The sequence below is a fragment of the Colletotrichum phormii genome, assembly GCF_030913505.1.
Source record: "Colletotrichum phormii strain CBS 102054 chromosome Unknown BDP81scaffold_9, whole genome shotgun sequence".
NCBI classification, from domain to species: Eukaryota; Fungi; Ascomycota; class Sordariomycetes; order Glomerellales; family Glomerellaceae; genus Colletotrichum; species Colletotrichum phormii.
Genome location: NW_026851451.1, coordinates 261,612 through 280,659, shown reverse-complemented (window position 1 = coordinate 280,659; position 19,048 = coordinate 261,612). Strand labels below are relative to the sequence as shown.

At 52.3% G+C, this 19,048-nt stretch overlaps 6 protein-coding genes across 6 annotated transcripts; 2 read left to right on the top strand and 4 right to left on the bottom strand.

Moving 5' to 3' along the window:
• Positions 1-2,329: 2,329 nt before the first annotated feature.
• On the bottom strand, positions 2,330-4,047 carry BDP81DRAFT_318769 (Sir2 family protein; the record flags this gene model as incomplete). Its single annotated transcript, XM_060584384.1, has 2 exons — positions 2,330-3,651; positions 3,795-4,047. 2 exons carry the CDS (start codon positions 4,045-4,047, stop codon positions 2,330-2,332), a joined length of 1,575 nt encoding a protein of 524 aa, XP_060445631.1.
• A 502-nt stretch (positions 4,048-4,549) lies between these two features.
• BDP81DRAFT_426488 (uncharacterized protein) lies at positions 4,550-5,343 on the top strand. Its single transcript, XM_060590301.1, has one exon. The coding sequence runs from the start codon at positions 4,600-4,602 to the stop codon at positions 5,170-5,172; it is 573 nt and encodes a 190-aa protein (XP_060445630.1). The 5' UTR covers positions 4,550-4,599; the 3' UTR covers positions 5,173-5,343.
• Positions 5,344-5,810: 467 nt separating this feature from the next.
• BDP81DRAFT_217532 (uncharacterized protein) lies at positions 5,811-6,371 on the bottom strand. Its single transcript, XM_060582738.1, has one exon. The coding sequence runs from the start codon at positions 6,258-6,260 to the stop codon at positions 5,973-5,975; it is 288 nt and encodes a 95-aa protein (XP_060445629.1). The 5' UTR covers positions 6,261-6,371; the 3' UTR covers positions 5,811-5,972.
• A 2,126-nt stretch (positions 6,372-8,497) lies between these two features.
• BDP81DRAFT_426485 (kinase-like domain-containing protein) lies at positions 8,498-12,042 on the bottom strand (the record flags this gene model as incomplete). The annotated part of the gene is made up of 3 exons (XM_060590300.1): positions 10,997-12,042; positions 10,098-10,941; positions 8,498-10,038 (listed from the first exon to the last, which is right to left on the bottom strand). The coding sequence occupies exons 1-3, from the start codon at positions 11,597-11,599 to the stop codon at positions 8,501-8,503; spliced, it is 2,985 nt and encodes a 994-aa protein (XP_060445628.1). The 5' UTR covers positions 11,600-12,042.
• Positions 12,043-12,445: 403 nt separating this feature from the next.
• Positions 12,446-14,548, top strand: BDP81DRAFT_426483 (branched-chain amino acid aminotransferase). Its single transcript, XM_060590299.1, has 3 exons — positions 12,446-12,924; positions 13,001-14,018; positions 14,248-14,548. The coding sequence occupies exons 1-3, from the start codon at positions 12,697-12,699 to the stop codon at positions 14,463-14,465; spliced, it is 1,464 nt and encodes a 487-aa protein (XP_060445627.1). The 5' UTR covers positions 12,446-12,696; the 3' UTR covers positions 14,466-14,548.
• On the bottom strand, positions 14,526-15,474 carry BDP81DRAFT_426479 (ESSS subunit of NADH:ubiquinone oxidoreductase). The gene is made up of 2 exons (XM_060590298.1): positions 15,053-15,474; positions 14,526-14,875 (listed from the first exon to the last, which is right to left on the bottom strand). The coding sequence occupies exons 1-2, from the start codon at positions 15,316-15,318 to the stop codon at positions 14,800-14,802; spliced, it is 342 nt and encodes a 113-aa protein (XP_060445626.1). The 5' UTR covers positions 15,319-15,474; the 3' UTR covers positions 14,526-14,799.
• Positions 15,475-19,048: the final 3,574 nt, after the last annotated feature.

Here is a 19,048-nt window from a genome sequence, read left to right as displayed (position 1 = left end):
ACAGTAAACAAAACGAAACTACTTGGCAACTCCTGTAGATAAGGATGTAATGATCGAGATGGTAGCTTAGTGAACAACCCTTGAGGAGTGAAAGTCATCTCACTTTCGACAGCATTATCCCGCGACCCACGATGGTGATCGGTCGAGGCCTCATCAAGTAGACCTCTCGTGGTTGAATCTCACTGCATTGAATGATTTACCCCGTCACCTTGGGACATGGAAAGTGAGTTACGCGCCGGGAAATCCGAATGCCTGGACTCTGACTTTGTGCCCCCATAAGACACCAACAAACGAGCTATCAAAGGAGCCCTCCTCTGATACCGTTGAATAGCAAAAACCCCGGTTCGGATTTTTTGATAGGCACTCCTGCCGGTAAAAGAGATATGTTTGGCGGGCGGGCGTTTGGGAAGACTTGTTTGGTGGCGGTGCTCACTGGTTCTGGTATCCCATCACCTGCTAGCTGGCGTTGCTACATCCGCCTCCAGTCTTTCTTTTATTCTTGCTCTACTTCGAGATTGTTCACAGGCGGACACAAGGGACATGGAGTCGGATTATTAGATCATTCGTTACCCCCCCCCCCCCCTTAGAAAAGTACGGTACATATGTACTGATGCCATCCAGCAATTGATGGGATACATAAGGACTTGAACATCAAATCTTTCAGATACAAAGAGCCAAAAATGCAAGAGGCGGATTCGGGGTGTAAGCGCTGACGTTGGGAAGCACCGAATCCTTTTTTTTTTTTACCCTCTCTGTGTGGCGGTAAATCATGCCGCGCCCCCGTCCTGCATACTCTTGACGTCGTGCCTCTTTTATGCTTGAATGTATGGTACTTTACCGCCATCATCGATACTTAAAGAAAAAAAGGGTAGGTTGAACACGCGAGATAATGAAAAAGGACGGTAGGTAGGTAGCCTGCTATGCAGATACAGGTAGAGCAAACAATCCACCTTAACCCCCCCCATCTTGCCAAGCATCGATCCATTCTCAGTCATTCATTCGTATAGCAAATTCGCTTTTTAGCTGCCTCGTCAAATATGTTTCTGGGGTAGTAGTTACACACACACACAGGCAGGCTGCCTGATCAGCATTGAGTTTACTACTCGACCTTTGAGCAATTGTGGTTCGCGGGGGGTTTATGCACTTTGGCGCATGTAAGACGGAGGGGGGAACATGACAGTTGAGTCACCAGTGCTGCCTCTTGCAATCTTCACCGGCAAGGCATCGATGCCTCGCTGGATATCATACAGGCTACGGATACTTGGAGTTATACCTACCTTCGCACGATAGCTTGGCTAGACATCATCAGAGTAGTAGACTATCAACGTCGTTGAATTCTCGATAATTGCAATCCATTGATCAACTATCAAAAAAGAGGACCTTCTGTCTGGTGTTTCTGTCTCTAAGAGAACATCGGACATTTGGGTGCGCGCGCGTAAAACAAAGGGAAAAGCCTCTCTAGGGCCCTCTCTAGAGGTATTCTGACAAGAAAAAAGCATAAGACAAACCATACTGTGCGAAGTCGCGAGAGCCTCAAACGCCGGTTTTCGCCACATTCTTCCTGTTTCCCCCCCCCCCTTCAGCCGTGTTCCACCTCCCGTTTTCGAATTACAAGCCAAAAAGAAAGAAAGAAAAAAGGAGAAAACGAAAATGGAAAGAAAGGCTAGAATCGCAATCTGTGGTATCGAAAAAGAAAAAGGAAGCCTCGAGTTTGAGGTTTCAAGTTATGAATCGGTTGTTTCCGCGGTAAAGAAGAACCGCGGGACCCATGTTGGTTGCCATTTGGAGACTCAAAAAGGTCGAGATTAGGTATGGTGGGATGATTTGCGCAGACCGCAACTCAGGTACACTGACCGAAGTGGTGCTGTGTTGTGCTGTGGAGTAATAGGGAAAAAACCCCATTTATGCCTTACGCGCAGTGTCTGGCCAAAACGGAGAGGGGGGCGACGTGGCGATGGCCCGCAGCCACAAACCCCTAAGACTGGACTGAGGCGGGCAGTCAGTGACAGAGTGTAGGTCGTGGTACCAGGCTGTGCTGTTCGTTGACGCTTGCATTGCTGCTACCGGCAATAGTGCCGTTCCGTCTTGTGTGTTTTGGGGGGGGGGGCTTGTGCCGTTTCGTCGAATCAGGTACCGTGTATGGGCTTTCCTTTCCCCTTCTAAACCATTGATTGACATGTTGCCGCCTGAAGCGCTCTCGGATCACAGATGCAGATGTCTGAGATAGAGAGAAAGGGGGGGGTATCTGTAGGTAGAGACAATGAGCGGGCAAAAAGAAGCAATAGTGAGCATGAGAGCGATGGTGACAACTGCAAGAGAAGTTCCAGTCTCAGACCGAGTCTCTTGACTTTCTAGGCTTTCTCGGTCCCTTGGTCGGTTTGGCCGTCTCGGACTCAGTCTCGGGCTTGGCGATTTGCTGCATAGGCGGCGGCGGCTGCTTAGGGTTGACAACCTCAAAGACGTGTCTGCTCACGCACCCGCCGTCCGGGTTCACCTTGACGACCTGGTCCTCTGGCACCATTTCGTGCTCCAGCGGCCATCCGGCGCGGCGGCACAGCTCCGAGACAACGACGTCGCAGTCGCCCAGCAGGTCAATGTCAAAGTTGATGTGGTTGACGGCCTGGCGCGAGATGTAGATCTGGGGGATGTTGGCCGGCAGCCAGCTTACTATTTCGGACACCGGCGTCACCTTCAGACTCGTGCCGATGACGATGATGAGGTCCGCCTTGTCGCGGTCGTGCTCCGTCAGACGCCTGCTGAACTCATCGGGCAGCGCCTCGCCGAAGAAGGTGATGTCGGGCTTCATGACGCCCACGCTGGGGATGTCGTATTCGCCGTCGGACGTTGAGTCGTCGGAGCTGAACCTGCGGCGCTTTCTCTCGGTGCCCGTTGAGCGCTTGCGCTTGCTGCTGCCGTTGGGGCGAAGGTTCTGGATGCAGCGGGGGCAACGCGGGATCTTGCCAGCCTTGACGTCGTCGAAGATCTCTTCGCCGTCGCACTTGAAGCGGCACTGGACGCAGGTGGCGGTTGCAAAGGAGCCGTGACACTGGATGAGCTTGTCCCGAGAGATGCCTGCCTTGGCCTCAAGGTTGTCAATGTTCTGAGTGTAGTTGGTAAGCAGCTTGCCCTTCTTCTCGAGCATGGAGATGAAGGCATGAGTCGGTGTAAAGCGATTGGTCGACGGTAAAATGTCCTTGGCAACGGTATAGAAGATGGTCGGGTCTTGCTTAAAGACAGAAATATCAAACACCTCTTGCGGGTCGTTGAGACCCAGGTGCTCTAGTTGAGAGTAGAGACCGCCCTTTGAGCGGAAATCGGGAATGCCGAGCGAGGTAGAGATGCCCGCACCGGTGAGGACGATGATGTTCTTGCTACGCTGCAGCAGGTCCACGGCGTCGTCCACCGTGTTGAAGCGGAACAACTTGGCGCGTTTAGACAACTCTCGGCTGATGGCCAGCGACAAGAGGCTGAAGTAGGCCTCATCTTCGGCACCTTCAAGGAAGGCAGGAGGCTTGAGGCTAAAGGCCGACAGTAGCTTCTTGGCCGTGTAGCGCCCGGCATCGACGGTTCTTCTACAGAATTCTGCGGGACCAAGCGCTCTTAATTGGTGGCGCAGGCCCATGGCCTCGTCAGGCGTGCAGCTGTCAGGATCTTTTAGGCACGAGTTAGCAATCAAGTCATAGAAGCGATTGGTGGTGAGTAATAAGAGGAACACGTAATCCCAAGGCATAGCAAGGGATTTTGATGCTCGCCTGCATAGTGAAGGAGTGAGTGAATGACTGGGATAAACGTACCATCCGAAGAGAGTTTTGCGTCGCCCATCTCGGCGATGGCATCCTCCAGGAGAGAGTCGGTTTCCCATGCAGATTCTTTAGCGTCCCTGACGCGTTCTTCCAATTCCTGAAGACCGACGGCGTGCTTGATGTCATCAAGAGTTGGGTTCTCGGGGACCTCAAACTTATCCACCTTGTACGCGGCGTTCTTGTGTTTGTTGTTGTCGCGCTTCTTGACCGTGACGGCTTTTGTCGCCGCCCGTTTAGTCTTCATCTTGAGCTTCGTCTTGTTGACAACTGCTCTGTGCGGTTAGATGGGAAGGTGCGAGGGGATGACGGTTCGTTGACGAAACCTCCCTTCGCGAAGAATAGATGATAAGATGAAGCTTGAGAGTTGACAGAAACACCCAAGCTGAGTAAAGCAGGATCACTTAGCTAGGCGTACGTGTCTGCTTGTATGGATGGGGTGCGAGACTGCCGACCACCCGACAGGTTTATTTGTGAGACAAGGCGGATAATAGCCTGGACAAAGACTGGGCTGGTATGGGCTGGGTGAAGGGGAAATGAAGAGCGACAAGAGTTGGCTGCAGAAATGCGTAAGAGAGGGAAACGACACTTGGACCTCTTTTTCTCTCTGTTCCGCTCTTACCAAACTGTCTCGTTCGAGTCCAAATAGACCGATTGACGATTTGATGTAATTTGTGCGAAGAGAAGAGAGAAAGTAAAAAGTCGGGTGTGTCCGCGGATGGGTAAGAAGATTGACAAAGTTGCAGACGGTCGGGCCTCAGGGTGTGAGAAGGAGGGTTAAAAAAAAAAAAAAAAAAGGATGCCTTGGCTGCGAGTGAGGTTGAGTGTGGTGGCCGAGTTCCGCCTTTTTTTCGCTCGAAACTTGTCGGTTATCTCCCTGGGGTGGCGTGACGAATATGACACTGAGCCCTGGTCTTTGTTGAACAAGCAAGCAGGTAAGCAGCAGCAGCAGATGGGATCAGTTGCAATTCTGCGTGAAAAGCGGCGGCGGCGAAGAACCAACAAACGACTAGTCGAGTTGGTAAGACGGCAAGAGTTAACACCAAGTCAAGTGGAAGATGGAAGAAGTGGTGGGTGGACCGGAAGTTGGTTTCCCTTTGAGTCGCGTCTGATGGTAGGGAGACTGGGGGAGAAAGAGAGACTGAGTTGTAGAGTTGGGTTTGGGTTGGCGAGAAACCAGCCGGCCGAGACTGAACGGAAGCGACGGCCTGGAATTGATGGACGGACTTGTTCAGATTGGGTCCCCGGTCTCCGGATAGGGTGGGAAGGGGGAAAGGGAAAAAAGTGGAAGGGGAATGTGGGAAGGAGGTTGAGCAAAAGAAGGCGAGCTAACGTCGTCGTCGGTTCAAGTGTAGATAGAGTACCTCAATGACTACCTTTGGTGAGATAAAAGGGTAAGGTAAGGTAAGGTACCAGGCAGGGCAGAGATGGCAAGAGCAAGAGGGAGAGGAGAGAGGTGAGCAATCGAAAGGGAAGGAAGCTGGGCTAATGAGAAAAAATGGGCTAGCAAGTAATAGCACTTGTGTGTGTGTGTGTGTGTGTGTGTGCGTATATTCTGCACAGAGAAGGGGATATGAGTTCCGGAGGGAGAGAAGAAAGGGAAATCACGGAAGCGGGCGAACGAGATCTAGGCCCCCAAGAGACGATCGAGTAGGTAAATCAGTGGGTAAAAGGTATTCTGGTTGGAACGTGGCACTGAGAGTGAGTGACTAGATGACTGAGTGAGCGAGCGACCGGCCGAGTTACATGACAAAAGTAATTAAAAGATAAGAAAGTACAGATACGACGAACGAATGAGTACGACAACCTGCGCAGTCCAGCACCCAGAAAACCAAGCCAGGTAAAAACGGGAAGGGCAATCAAGAAGGTAACAAAGGTTGACCCGGGGGTCCGTCTTAGTAGACTAAGGTACATGAAAGCATGGAAGCGTAGTTTGGTAATACTCAGCTGAGGCAGATGCAGACGCAGGCGCAGACGCGAACACAAATCCAATAATGTCATGCTAACTAGCCATGCCTGCTCTGTAATCCGATCTGTCTTATTCCAATGTACTGCCTTCCAAGTTCCCTATGTTTCCATCGGCACGATGGAGCTGCACATTGGATTGATGGATGAGACGTAATAAACTATCAGCACAGCGCGCTGGCAAAAGTGTGTCAAGTTGGGGCAAGGTTAAGTTAGATACGTGAACTGGGCCAAGGCATCTATCTCTAGCGGCGAGCAAAAAGGTAAGGAATGTGAGGAGAACCTGAACACAATGTGCCAGTCAGGCACAGACAGATAGAATCCCACCTGGACTACTCCGAATCGCCCCTTGGATGAGATGCCCAAATACCTATCTGAGTGAGAGCGCAGGAACAGAAAGAGAGAAAGAGAGAAAGAGAGAAAGAGAGTGTGTGTGCGGGTGTGCGTGTACAGAGTACAATTCCGTCCAACCAAATCTAGTAACCAAACACACATCCATCATCCATCAGAAAGTTTCGGAACCTGGCTCCAAATGAAACTCGGCCATCCTCTAAAATGGTCTCCCGCTTATCAGCATCGATGGAAAGATTCTCTACCGGATCTGTCACGCTTGATGCCATCTCGGGTTTCCCCTCCCCTCCCTCCCCCTTGCGGCGACGTCTCTCGCTCTTGTCCTTGTTGTGATATAATGATTACCTTGATTACCTGGGCCTAACGTCCGACCGGGGTGGTGGTAGACTGGTGACTGGGGTCCAAGACACACACACACACTCACACGTACACGAGTCCAAGTCTCCAATCAGATGGATCCGTCATGCTCACCGTACCTACTGTACCCGCCACCCTTCCGAATATACCTCTCTCTCCATTGATCCCATCGGCGACAATCGCTGTCATCATCTCATGGAAGAAATCGTTAAATTGCATCACCTTACGATTGTATTGACAATTCCTTAACAATCGCATCAACTGCGGAGGACTGCTCTCATCAAGAAGAGCATGTTTTGGAGTTTCTATCGTGTTGCTCCGTTCCAGGCGATTCTCTGACTTTGCTGTGACCTTGGCTTGAACTTGTTTGATCCGAGCGAGTGACGCTCCCAGGATGATTAACCCCCCCCCTGGCGTCAAGAAATGTACTCACCCCCTTATCTAACCTTGCCGAACTCCATCACAATGGGCAATCGTCTCAATCGAGCAAAAAAACAACAACACCAAATAGTGCAGACCAGGTGCTTCACCGACCAGGTCTCTGAACAATATATCCCTTTAAGAAAGCAAATGATCTCTCTCTTTCTCTCGTGTGATGGAACCATATTCCCAAACACGACTTTACCAACTTGCATTCAAAGAAAAACCATCCGAAACCTCTACATCCAAGGAGAACCGTGGCTCGGCCCACCACCACCCAAATATGCAACGACAATCATATGCCGCAGCAGTACCTATTTTCTCTGAACGGCGGGTAAACGAGTTTTAGAGCCTGCGCAATTTTGTATGCCCTACTTCACCTCAGCTCTCTCAAAGGAAGGAAACCCAACTCTGTTCCTGTTTTTTGGGAGAGGAGGGGACTCCGTCCTACATGTGACCGACCGGCGCGGTTCGGTCGGTCGCCCACCACCACCACCCGGCTGGTTGCGTTACCAGAACAAACACTAATTAACCAATCCAACCCGATGCCAGCCAGTGTGCTGGACACCTCCTGCTCATCCTTCTGTTGGACGGTAAACAGCCCTTATTAGATGCCACTGGGCGGTAGACCTGAATGTGTTACACTTGTCTGAAAAGTGAATCGAATGGCCATGAGGGATCTGCGGATCATCGGGAACGTGATGTTGCTCTGAACCACTTCACGGCCGTATGGTCTTGAGCCTTATACCTTTCATCTTTAATTTCATTGCCATGTTCACCGCAGAGAGAGTTTGCGTTTGTTCGAACTTATCGAAACAATCCAACTCCTACCCAGTAGGTAGAGGAGCATAGAAATGCAGACTGATGGCGAACCATTAAGAAATGGTCGCCGACTCTCGACATGGATTTTGCGTAACTAGACGCCTCCGGGCGGGGACCGCAGGTATCACTCATCCGCAAATCATCGCATCATGGACCTCCCCTTTCATGAAACATATCCGTTCCTCTCCCAAAACACACCATTCATTCAAATAAAGTGCCGTATATCATGCTGCTCCAAATGATCAACTGGCAATGGGTGTCCATGTCCTATTGCCTAGAGCGAATCTTGCTGTTGAAAGTCGACCCCGGGGTTCCACCGTTATTGACTTGCTTCTGTCCTTGGCGGACAGACATCGCCGGCAAGTCTACCACTTTTGTTCGTCATGTGCCCACGCCAATAAATCTGTTCAGTCCACGCAACTAACAAAATCTTGACTTTGCGGGGGAACTCGGCCCACAAACACTAATTCCGTTTTTTTGCTTTCGGTTTTGCTATCGCGCAATCCGTAACCCTCTTGAGTCGTGACAATTCCCTCATCTAACTCTATGCACTCAGTCACTTCTCTCCCGTTCACTTACTGCTCTCAATTGGCATATATGGATATCAACTTGGAATCATTTGGCATTCTTCCTCTTCAAACCGTTACGGTCCCTCAACGCCCCCGAAAAAGTACAACTCTACCAAGTCTCAACTCATGTGTGTGTATCATGTAAACAACTCTGGGATGCCCTGACTGCAACCAAAGCTGTGCTATTTCCAGAGAACCCCCCCCCCCCCCCCCCCCCTAAATCAGACTCTCGTACTTATCCAACCCGCTCTTTTGCGGTGGCTTCTGCTGCTGCTGCTGCTGCTGTTGCTGTTGCTGAAGGCCAGCCATACCGTTCATGCCCATGCTGCTATTCATCATACTGTTCATGCTGCCACTAGACCCCATGCTCATACCCATACCAGGCCGCGAGCCCATGCTGTTCAGACCGTTCATCGGTTGTTGACTCATCATGCCCATGCCGGTGCTAGCTGCGGGTTTGCTGAAAGCGCTCAAGCCTGATTGCACAGGCGGCGTGTGACTGGGAGGCGGTGGTAGGCTAAACCCGGAAGATCCGGAAAAGCCCGTCGAAGTACCGGCTGGTGGTGGCGGCAAGGAAAACGAAGAAGACTGCGACATGCCTGGTCTCTGCCCACCGAGCGACATGTTGGACATGGGCGTGCTCATTCCCCCAAAAGCGGAGCTCGGAGGTGGCGACATGGAGTTACCGGCCGAGAAGGCCGGCGTCGGTGTTGACGACGACGACGACCACGGGTTGGACGTTGCCGCCGACGCTGTTGACCAGTTGATAGATGAACTGGGCTGTGCCGCTGGCTGCGACATTTGCGTAGTTGGCTGTAGCGGTTTAGAGAACTGAGTCGATGTTGGAGTCATGGTTTGGAAAGAACCCATGTCCGGCGTCACCGTCCGGAAACTAGGTTGAGGTTTAGGCGCCGGAGGTGGTGCGGTCTGGGTAGGACTCGGAGTTGACCAAGCAAAGGCCGGAGTTGCTGACCTACTCCCGGGCGCGGGCGAGGTGACTCTGGCCGCCGCCGCGGGGGTTTCTTCCCAGCTAGAGAATGCATCCGAAGTTGACGTTCGTGTTGTTTTGCCTTTGACGAGACTCTCGAAATCGTCTTCTGTGCCCCCATTGGATGCGTCAAAAGAGGTCCCGCTGACGCCGCCAAAGGCCATGAAATCTTCATTAGTCCCGGCTGTGCTGCCGTTGGTACCAGAGAGCTCTTGCAACTTTTTAGTCTGTTCGTCTTCCACCCTTTTGGATAACTTCTTGATGAGGTCCATGAAGTTCTGGAACTGCTTGAGGTTAAGTAAAGGTCCAAGACTCATATGCCACAGAATGGGGAGAATATCAATCGCCACAAACTCGGCATCCGCTGCTTCACCCACAACCCGGAGGACACCGTGGGCTGCCATCATGACCGCAGGCTCTTTTGTTTTGATGGCCTTGATCAACGGGATAATCTTCTCCTGCATCGTGTATTTATCCAGCATGCTGGAGGAGGAAGTTGATTTCTTCTTTGAAGTACCGAAAGCATCGAGGCCATCGTCTTCTGCGTCTAATGTTCCGCCACACAGGACGACGAATGCTTGACAACCGCGCACTTTGATGGCCAAACTGCTCGTTTTGCTAAACACGGCCGCAATGACTGGGAATAGCTCATTCTTGATGGTGCTAAAGTCGAGAACTGGCAGAATAGATGGTAGACCTCTCAGAGCCGCGTCAACAACGGCCGGTGTTGGTGCTTCGATTGCGGCGTAGACGACGGGCAATATGTCTATATGGTTGTTAGCATGTTCCACCAAACGCATTCATTCATGTTGATGTATTTCTTACCATCAGTAAACTCCTTGCCATTACAATTGTTGCAGATTGTTGACATGTGTTCAAGCACAACCATCAACCCAGCATCCTTGGTCGGGTCCCTCTCAGGGGCCTGGTCCTTCTTGGGAGGTGGGGCAAATGTTGCTTTCAATGCTGGTCGTACTTTTTCAGCAAAGACCCTCCTCGCAGAAGGCAGTAAATCAACGATGGTGAAGACATTTTGAAGAATCAACGCTATTAGATCCTTGTCTTTCATCTCTTCAAGCAACGCTGGTAACAACTTCTTCTCCATGACAGTCTTGGGGAACGACGGCATGACCTTGACTAATCCTCTCATGAACTGAGCTTTCTCGTTTGGTGTCTTTGCTGGGAAAGCGTCCAGGAACCTGATTGTTGAAACAAGCACGTTGTTGAAGTATTCACTTTCTTGGAATTCCTTTGCTGTGAGACGCTGAGCAGGTCGCCGTGTTATCAGGCGCGGTAAGACATGTTGAACCAGCTCTTTGGGTAAAGGCCGTGATGATAAGAATTGGTTAGTAGCAGACGGGACTGTCGATGACGAGGCAAAAGTCCTCTTGTATGTCGATAAGCTGCCGTGAGCTTCTATGGGTGACTGATGTGGTGAGTTGTAAAGGGCCACCGCTAGGAGACCTAACGAGAACATGTCGGCAAAGCTGGTGAAGTTGTTGTCAATGACAAAGTCAGGAGAGGTGTAGTCGAGGTTCAGCTGCACAAATCGAGGTAGCCGAGGGTCTGGGTTGAGCACTTCTGACAGGCTGATGGGTTGAAAAGAGGTCGGTTTATTGGACCCTTCGGACGGCGCGCAGAAGGCGAGACCACTGATTTTCCAATCGGACTGTTTCGAGTTAGCAACAGTGTAAAGGCTATCAAGACCGATCCGCTGAACTGACCTTGGCGTTCACAACAATGGCATCTGGTGTCAAGTTTCCGTGTACCAGCCCAGCGTTTTCGTGCAAGAACTCCAGCGCTTTGCTGATCTGCAAGAGACCCTTCTGGATCTCGAGCTCGTCAATCTCCAACTCGCGCCGCCGGCGCACACCATCCGAGTCCTCGGTGACATAACGGCTCGACCGGCCGCCGACCCCACCACTCCGCTCCTGGTCGTCTTTCTCTTGCAGCAGAGCCGCCAGGGAGCCTGTGACAGCTTCTGTGACGAATTGTAGCCCACCGCCTCTTGTTTCTTCCACTGGCTCGACAAGCTCGAGAACACTAGGGTGTCGCAGCTTCGCCAAGCTGGAGGCCTCCTTCTTCAGGCGCTCGATGACCTCCTCCGTGGCTCGCTTGAAGGCGGACGCGCTCGATCTGCCGAGGCTGCTGCCATGGTTGTCGAGTCCCTTCTTGTCAAAGACAAATACGCTGTATGGTTTCCCCGTAGACTTCTTCTTGCAATCGTAAATCTTCCATGGGCCGGCGGACGACGTCTGGGTCGAGGAGATGGAGTAGTTCGCGGTGATGTTGGTCGATGATATCGACTTGAGTGCCGAGGAGAACATGGTTGTGGTGTGTCTTATAACGTGGGTCGTCTATCTCGTCGTCAAGGCGGAGGGAACGGAACTTGAGAAGACTCGATCGTCATGACGGTTCGGAGGCAGATATGGGGTTTGCGACAAGTCGGGACTGTCGTCAAGTCAATCGCGCCCCACCCAGAGGGAGAAAGGTAGTCTTTGTCCACGAGCGATGTGGGTGGTGCAGGGTACCGTGGAGGGGACAGTTTGTAAATGTCGAGAGGGTCCTCCTGCGAGGCTTTATCGAGGAAGCTTCCGGAGATGCGCCGGGACCTTGTTTGGACTTGAATTTCAACAAAAGACAACAAACGCAGGGCGCAGTCACATAAAATTGGCAAGTTGGCCCAAAAGATGATGTTCTCGTTCAGCCGCGTCGACTTCCACGTCGCTGATAGGCAAGAGCGTCTCAAGTCCAATCAAAACGACCATCCATGCTTTTTAGATGATCCCACAGTTGCCAGTGCCACCCCTGCGTTTAAGGCTCGGCTTCAAATAAGTTGGGCACACCTTCTACCTGAGGTGAGCTTGGGGGTGCCATGCTGAACCAATAGCTGACCTAAGCTATGTCTTTGGGGATAGGACAGCTTGGCTCTACCTTGCCTTACATCATCTTCAGTGCTCCACTGCTGGACATCAGTACCTGAGTGGTACGTACTGCATGCTGACCATGCACTGCTGCACCTGCTGCACCTCAGATAGCGGGACGCTTCCGGAGCCGGGACCCTGAACGACAATTTTGGATCTCTGGATCTGGCGGCGCATGGAAAGCAACGGCTTAGAAGTCCGATAACGCTCCGAAATCCTGACTCTCGCCGCACCTTACACGCCATCCTCAAATTGCGCCCTTCGCCCTACTACACTTGTCCGTCCTTTATCAAGCATTGGATTGGTCAATTGGATTCACCGTTGACCGCAATTGAGGTTTGGTATCTTGGGTTCACTTGAAAAAGAGTCACTCGCTCTCCATCTCTTGGTATTTATCTGAGCATCTTTGTTCCTGTGTTTTAGGTTTTGAGAAAATCCTCAACCTCCTTTTTTTCTTTTCTGCTTTATACCCACCCAAAACACCAAACAGGCCGATCGCCATGATGCGACAGTTCTTCCCCCGCGCCGTCGGCGCTCTCAGGGTCCCCCGCAGCTCTCCCAGATTAGCCACCGCATGGCAATCAGCAAGACTCTACAGCGTCAAGCCCGCCGCCGCCTCCGCGGCCAAGCCTCTGGGTCTCGATGCCTCAAAACTCACCATTGAGAAGACAAAGACCCCCGGAACGCTGGGCAACCCCGAGGAGCTCGTCTTCGGCCGCAAGTTCACCGGTCAGTCAAACTGCCCTGCCCTCGCCTCCTGGGCCTCCATCACTCGATTTTGCAATTGCTAACCGTCCCACCACAGACCACATGCTCACCATTGAGTGGAACCAAGAACAGGGCTGGCTCGATCCCAAGATCGTCCCCTACCAGAACCTCTCTCTCGACCCCGCGACCTGCGTCTTCCACTACGCCTTTGAGTGCTTCGAGGGCATGAAGGCCTACAAGGACAAGTCCGGCCAGGTCAGGCTCTTCCGCCCGGACAAGAACATGGCCCGCCTCAACAAGTCCGCCGCCCGCATCGCCCTGCCCACTTTCGAGCCCACCTCCCTCATCGAGCTCATCTCCAAATTCGTCAACCTCGACAAGCACTACATCCCCGACGAGCGCGGCTACTCCCTCTACCTCCGCCCGACCATGATCGGCACCCAAAAGACCCTCGGCGTCGGTCCCCCCGGCTCCGCCCTCCTCTACGTCATCGCCTCTCCCGTCGGACCCTACTACCCCACCGGCTTCAAGGCCGTCTCCCTCGAGGCCACCGATTATGCCGTCCGCGCCTGGCCCGGCGGCGTCGGCGACAAGAAGCTCGGCGCAAACTACGCCCCGTGCATCGTTCCCCAGCTCGAGGCCGCCAGCCGCGGTCACCAGCAGAACCTGTGGCTCTTTGGCGAGGAGGAGTACGTCACGGAGGTCGGCACCATGAACATGTTCGCCGCCATCAAGAACAAGGAGACGGGCCAAAAGGAGCTCGTCACCGCCCCTCTCGACGGCACCATCCTCGAGGGCGTCACGCGTGATTCCGTCCTGTCCCTCGCCCGCGAGAGACTCGTGCCCGAGGGCTGGATGGTCTCGGAGCGCAAGTACACCATGAAGGAGCTCGACGAGGCGGCCGAGGAGGGCCGCCTCATTGAGGCCTTTGGCGCCGGTACCGCTGCCATTGTCAGCCCTATCCGCACCATTGCCTGGAAGGGCAAGTCTATCAACTGCGGTCTCACCGAGGCCGAGGAGTCTGGCGAGATCACCCTGAGAATCAAGGGCTGGATGGAGGCGAGACAGTACGGTGATGAGGAGCACGAGTGGAGCTACATTGCTCCCGATGTTGCTGCATAAATTTGGTTGTCAGAACGGTATGTAGACTTGTAAATATCCAAACGGAAAGCGTTCAATATGAATGTTCAAAGAAAGCAGTTTTTCAATTCTGATAGTGAGTGGGTCCTGGCATCGGCGATAACCCACAATCCCCCTTCTATGACTGATAGGATGTGTTCCTTGATTTACATAAATTCGTGGTGAAATGACAGCAAAAGGTTCGATAAGAACAAGTAGCTTACCAGACGAAGTACTTCATCAACATCCTCAACTTTCACTTGCTAGAGCTCCGTTGGCGCCACTCGATGTCTTCCTCACGATACACACTCTGAGATATCAAATCCAAAAGATCCAAGCTGGTGTCACGAAGCTCCGTATCCCTATGCCATACATCATCAAAAACAAATCTAGTCATTGCAGAAGGCTCACGAAGATCCGAAAGGCCCTCACAGAGTTATAGTAAAAAAGGGCGGGGAAAAAAAGGAAAGCTAGTTCAAGGGCAGGTCATATACACTTTTTCGGGGGGGGGGGGGGAGAAGAAAAGACACCATTGCCGTGAGAGTATCGGCAACGAGCTTGCTTTCCCCTTCGGGAGAATTTCTTTCTCTCTCTCACTCTCTGTTTCTCCGCTCCATCCTCGCGGCTCGATTTCTTTGTGTCTTCCGTTGCGTCCCTTTCTAAGGTAATATTCTCCAAAACCAAGCTCCAGATAAAGAAAAAGTGATTCGGTGGGTTTGTCCGTCGAATACCGCGGTGTTCGTGATCAGTAGTCGCAGAAATTGGCTTTTCCCTGTTCACTTCTCGGGGTCCGGCAGAATGCCCTCCTTTTCTAATCTCCGCCTGGCCTCCTCAAGGGCCCAGGTATCGAGTCTGTAGTGTGGGCGGGTAACGTTAGCCGCCGATCAATCACCTCTGATATCTAAATTGCCTCATCCCGGCCCAACCGACTTTGAATGCACCCCAGGTTTTACACTGGTCTCTTTGAGGTGCCATTCGATACATTCCATATCGAAGGGACAAATGAGGCGGAAAGTAAGGGCCACTCACGAAGTATCAGGCTTGAAGGCAAGGACAACACCAGTGGTGATGATGCCTCCGCAGAACAGGGTGTAGAAAGGCGTCTCCCAGCCCTCCTTCTCGTACTTCTCGCCGGGCTTGACGCCCCAGAGCCAGCCGGAAGGAGGATCAAAGTCGGATCCACCACCAGCGCGGCGGGCCGTCACGGAGAAAGCCCTCGTGGTCGGGGCGGCGGCGGCAGAGGTCTTGATGGCGCGGGCGGCACGGATGGCCGCGGTCGGTCGTATCGCCGTCATCGTCGGGTCCGGAGAGAGAGGTAGTTTGTTTCGAGATTGGGTCGAGTGGAGGCGGGACGTCTCAATTGACGTCTTTTCGGTGATGGGTGAGGGGCGGATTGGGGGTAAGTTCGCGGGCGCGCGGTACTTCGGCTGTTGAGTCGTTTGGCACTCACGGGTGAGGTTGTTGGATTGGAGTTGGATTCTCGGACCCATGTCGGGATTGTTAGTCATCGATAGTCACGTGCACGTTGCCGACTCCACCCGATCCGCGGCCGCTCTGAGCAGCTGAACCCCCGGCAAGTGCTTGCCTCTTTCGTCATTCAACGGGATGATCCTGAACACTGACGGAAGCATTTGATGGCGTGAAGGGGTTCCGTAGCTTGTGTTGCTCTGATCTTCAGTTGTGTCAGAGGCCCTTCGTTAAGATCAAGTTTCTAGACTGTTGTTACCTCTCAGCTACCCTTTAATTGGTGGACAGCTCTTATGCGACTGCCTGTCACTCGGGAACAATAATTTGCAGTCTTGTCATTTTATCACCAAATCAAATGAAATGCCATCAATGAGTTGACAAGTGATTCTCTTCTTTGTGATGAACCTGCTCGACGTCCTGAATTTCCGTCTTTATAGTCCAATCAACTAACGCCTTACACCTCATAATCCTGAACCCATTGCCGATACTCCAAACCGTGCGATATCCTCAATAAGCACCGTTCGTCATATCATTAAGTATATCCCTGAGAATGACTTTATCCTTCATAAGTACCTTCTCTCCAATTCTCGCCCGCTTAGGCTCCGGTCGAACGTTCTCTTTCCCCAAGGCCAGCTTTGGGGCCTTTCGTGGACTGATGCCCTTTCTCGGGCTGATGTTCTTCTTCGCCTTCATCGGAGACACACCGCTGGCCGTCAACTGTGTCGCTGTGTCGTCAAAAAAGTGACTGTCCAATGCGTCAGGCGGGAGGTCGTAGATCCAATCTTTCTCTTCCATAAGGCCTATAAACTTGCTGAGCATCTCATCCTTTCCGCTGCCCTTCAAGGTGCTCTTGCTTCCAACTACGAGCAGTTTGGTTTTGGCGCGAGTGAATGCAACGTTGATACGTCGCCAATCCTTCAACAGTTCGCCGATGCTGCAGCTCTCATTACTTCGAACCAAGGAGAGAATAACGACATCCTTGTCTCGCCCTTGGAATCGGTCGGCCGTGTGCATCTCCACGCCCACATGCCCACGAAGGCCATGCTTAAGCAAAGATAGTTGGGAGCGGTAGTGCGTCATCACTCCGATCTCCGCGTCTGGTACACCTACTGTAAGGAGACCCTCGACAAGTTGAAGTACGATGCGTGCTTCGGCTGGGTTGACAATCCGATTGCCCTTCGCCTCTTCTCTCGTTAGAGGCTGAATGGTATCAGTGTTGACAAACCTTACTCGAGCTTCGCTGTCCAGCAAATCTCGCAGCCAGCAGCAGCGTTGGTTGATGGAGGTGCACACAGACTTCGGAGTCCCTGGTCTGAGCATCGATGCCGAGTCGTGATGAAGGCTCTTCAGCGCAGCCATGTTCGGCACGTCGAGTTTCTTGGAACGTAGCTCCTCAGTGCCGCACCGCAATCTTCCTTTGTAGATCAAAGTATTGCTGAGGGTCATAATGTCCTCGCACATACGGTATTGATGCTCCAAGTTGACCACCGAGTCTGGGTGCGTATCGGAGAGAAGCTTGAACAAGCTCACGTCGAGCCCGCCTTCTCGAGCCTCTTCGTTTTGGACTAGAGGAGGAAGCTGATTGTGGTCACCAACAAGTACAAAAGTCTTCGCCATCCTGATCGGTCCCAGACAAATGGGCAGCGTGATCTGTGAAGCCTCATCGACAATGCAGTAGTCGAAAGTGCGTTCGTTGAAGAGAGCGTGGCCAACGCCGAGACAAGTTGTGGCAACGATGGGTGTGTCGTGCCATGCCTCCTTGATCTGCTCAAAGGAGTTCATAGGCTGACCAGCCAGGATGGCAAATTGCTGGACCTCCGGGTGAACCTTGGCGGGAGCGCCGAGTCTGAGGACCGGTGTCTGGTCGCTCTTCAGCTTCAAGAGAATGTTGTCGACTGCAGTGTGCGTGTAAGAAGTAAGAAGGACGCTCTTCCCCTGAGAGACCAAAGCTCGAATGATGTGTGCAATAGTTGTCGTTTTTCCTGTGCCAGGCATGCCAAGAACTAGTGCATAGTCTTGGGCACTCATCACCTTCTCGATCGCTCGGTGCTGGTCAACGTTCAGAGATTCTCGATCGGCTACGACGTATTGCGTAGGTGCTGCCTTGAACCTCGGCGGTACTAAATCTACCACAGCGCGGCGGATCTCTCGGGACCCGAAGACGCCTTCCGCCATTGTCTGTACAAGGTTGTTCCGGACTGTGGCCATGCCATTGCTGAACTCGTCCTTATCAAGGCGATAGCGGATAGGCGCTTCCTTGATCTTTCCCTGAGATTGATCTGCGGTGCATCCCTCGGGCACGACCTCCATAATGCTAGCAAAAACCTGGTTGTCATTCTCATCGAACCCAGGCTGCTTGATGCGGGCATTGTGTAGGCGCCGGTCGACGGCCACGCTGATTCTCTGTTTTCGAACAGAAGTAACGTAGCCCAAGGCGAGAGCAAAGTGGCCCTGTTCATCCGAAACAACTATAGGCTCACCGACATTCAACTGTGACTCTAGGAAAGAATGGCCTGGAGCCGAAACTCGCTTGACGAAGGTGTAGTTAAATCGGTTGATCTTGGAAGTGCCCAAGTCCTCAGACGTTGAGCCCTCTTGAATGATGACGTCGGAATGGCATCTTCCCACTTTCTCCCGGTCCTTGCTGACCATCGTCCAGAGCTCTCTCTTCAGCTTTTGGGTCTCTTTCTCCTCTTTCGTCAACAGATTCTCCCATTTGAGGAAGAACTTTTGGTGCTTTGGCGTAAGGTGCTTGACAACTTCGTCGAATTGCTTATCCATGCCGCTCGTCTCCCCATCTCCGTCGTCGGCGAGCTTGTGGTAAATGAAGCAAGACGTCTTCGCGTAGCACTTTCCACACATGTTCTTGCTCCTCTTCATAGGAGGCAGCTGAACGCTCCGCTCTCGAATGTGACATGCTAGCTGATTTCGCTGCATGATCATGTGGCGTAGCTCGTGTCGAATGGTAGGAATGCGCATTGTTTGTGACGTTTCCATGTAGTAGAGAATGCCATACACAATGTTCAAGTCGTATCGATCGGAAAGCAACAGGTTATAGAGCGCAGTCTGCGCCATGTGATTGCTGTTGGCATGTTTGCCCGTTTTGACTTCGAATGGGACGGTCAGCGTTTTGGTATCCTTGCCATCCTTCAAGGTGACTTGAACGGTAGCATCGATGTTGCCCTTCAGTCCGTACATGGGTGACCAAACATGTTCCTCAACATCGAGCAGTTTGCTGACGCACATATTGGCTTTCTTGCCATTGCGGTCGAGAACAACAGCATCGAGCTTTTACCAATATTAGTGACCATCAGAAGAGAGGGAACGGCATGACATACATTCGGCTGAGAGGCTACAAAAGCCGCGGCCCAGCAGCTCAACTCCGTCATTTTCGACTGGAGATGTTCCCTGGCAATGCTGGTGCTGACTTTGATTTTGTACAAGTCCTCAATGTGCTTCTCCATGACTCTGTCAATGACACCACTGAGGTACCGAAGATCCCATTGGTTCGCCATGAGAGCTTCTTGGAAGATTTCGTGCAACATCGTCCCGTACACC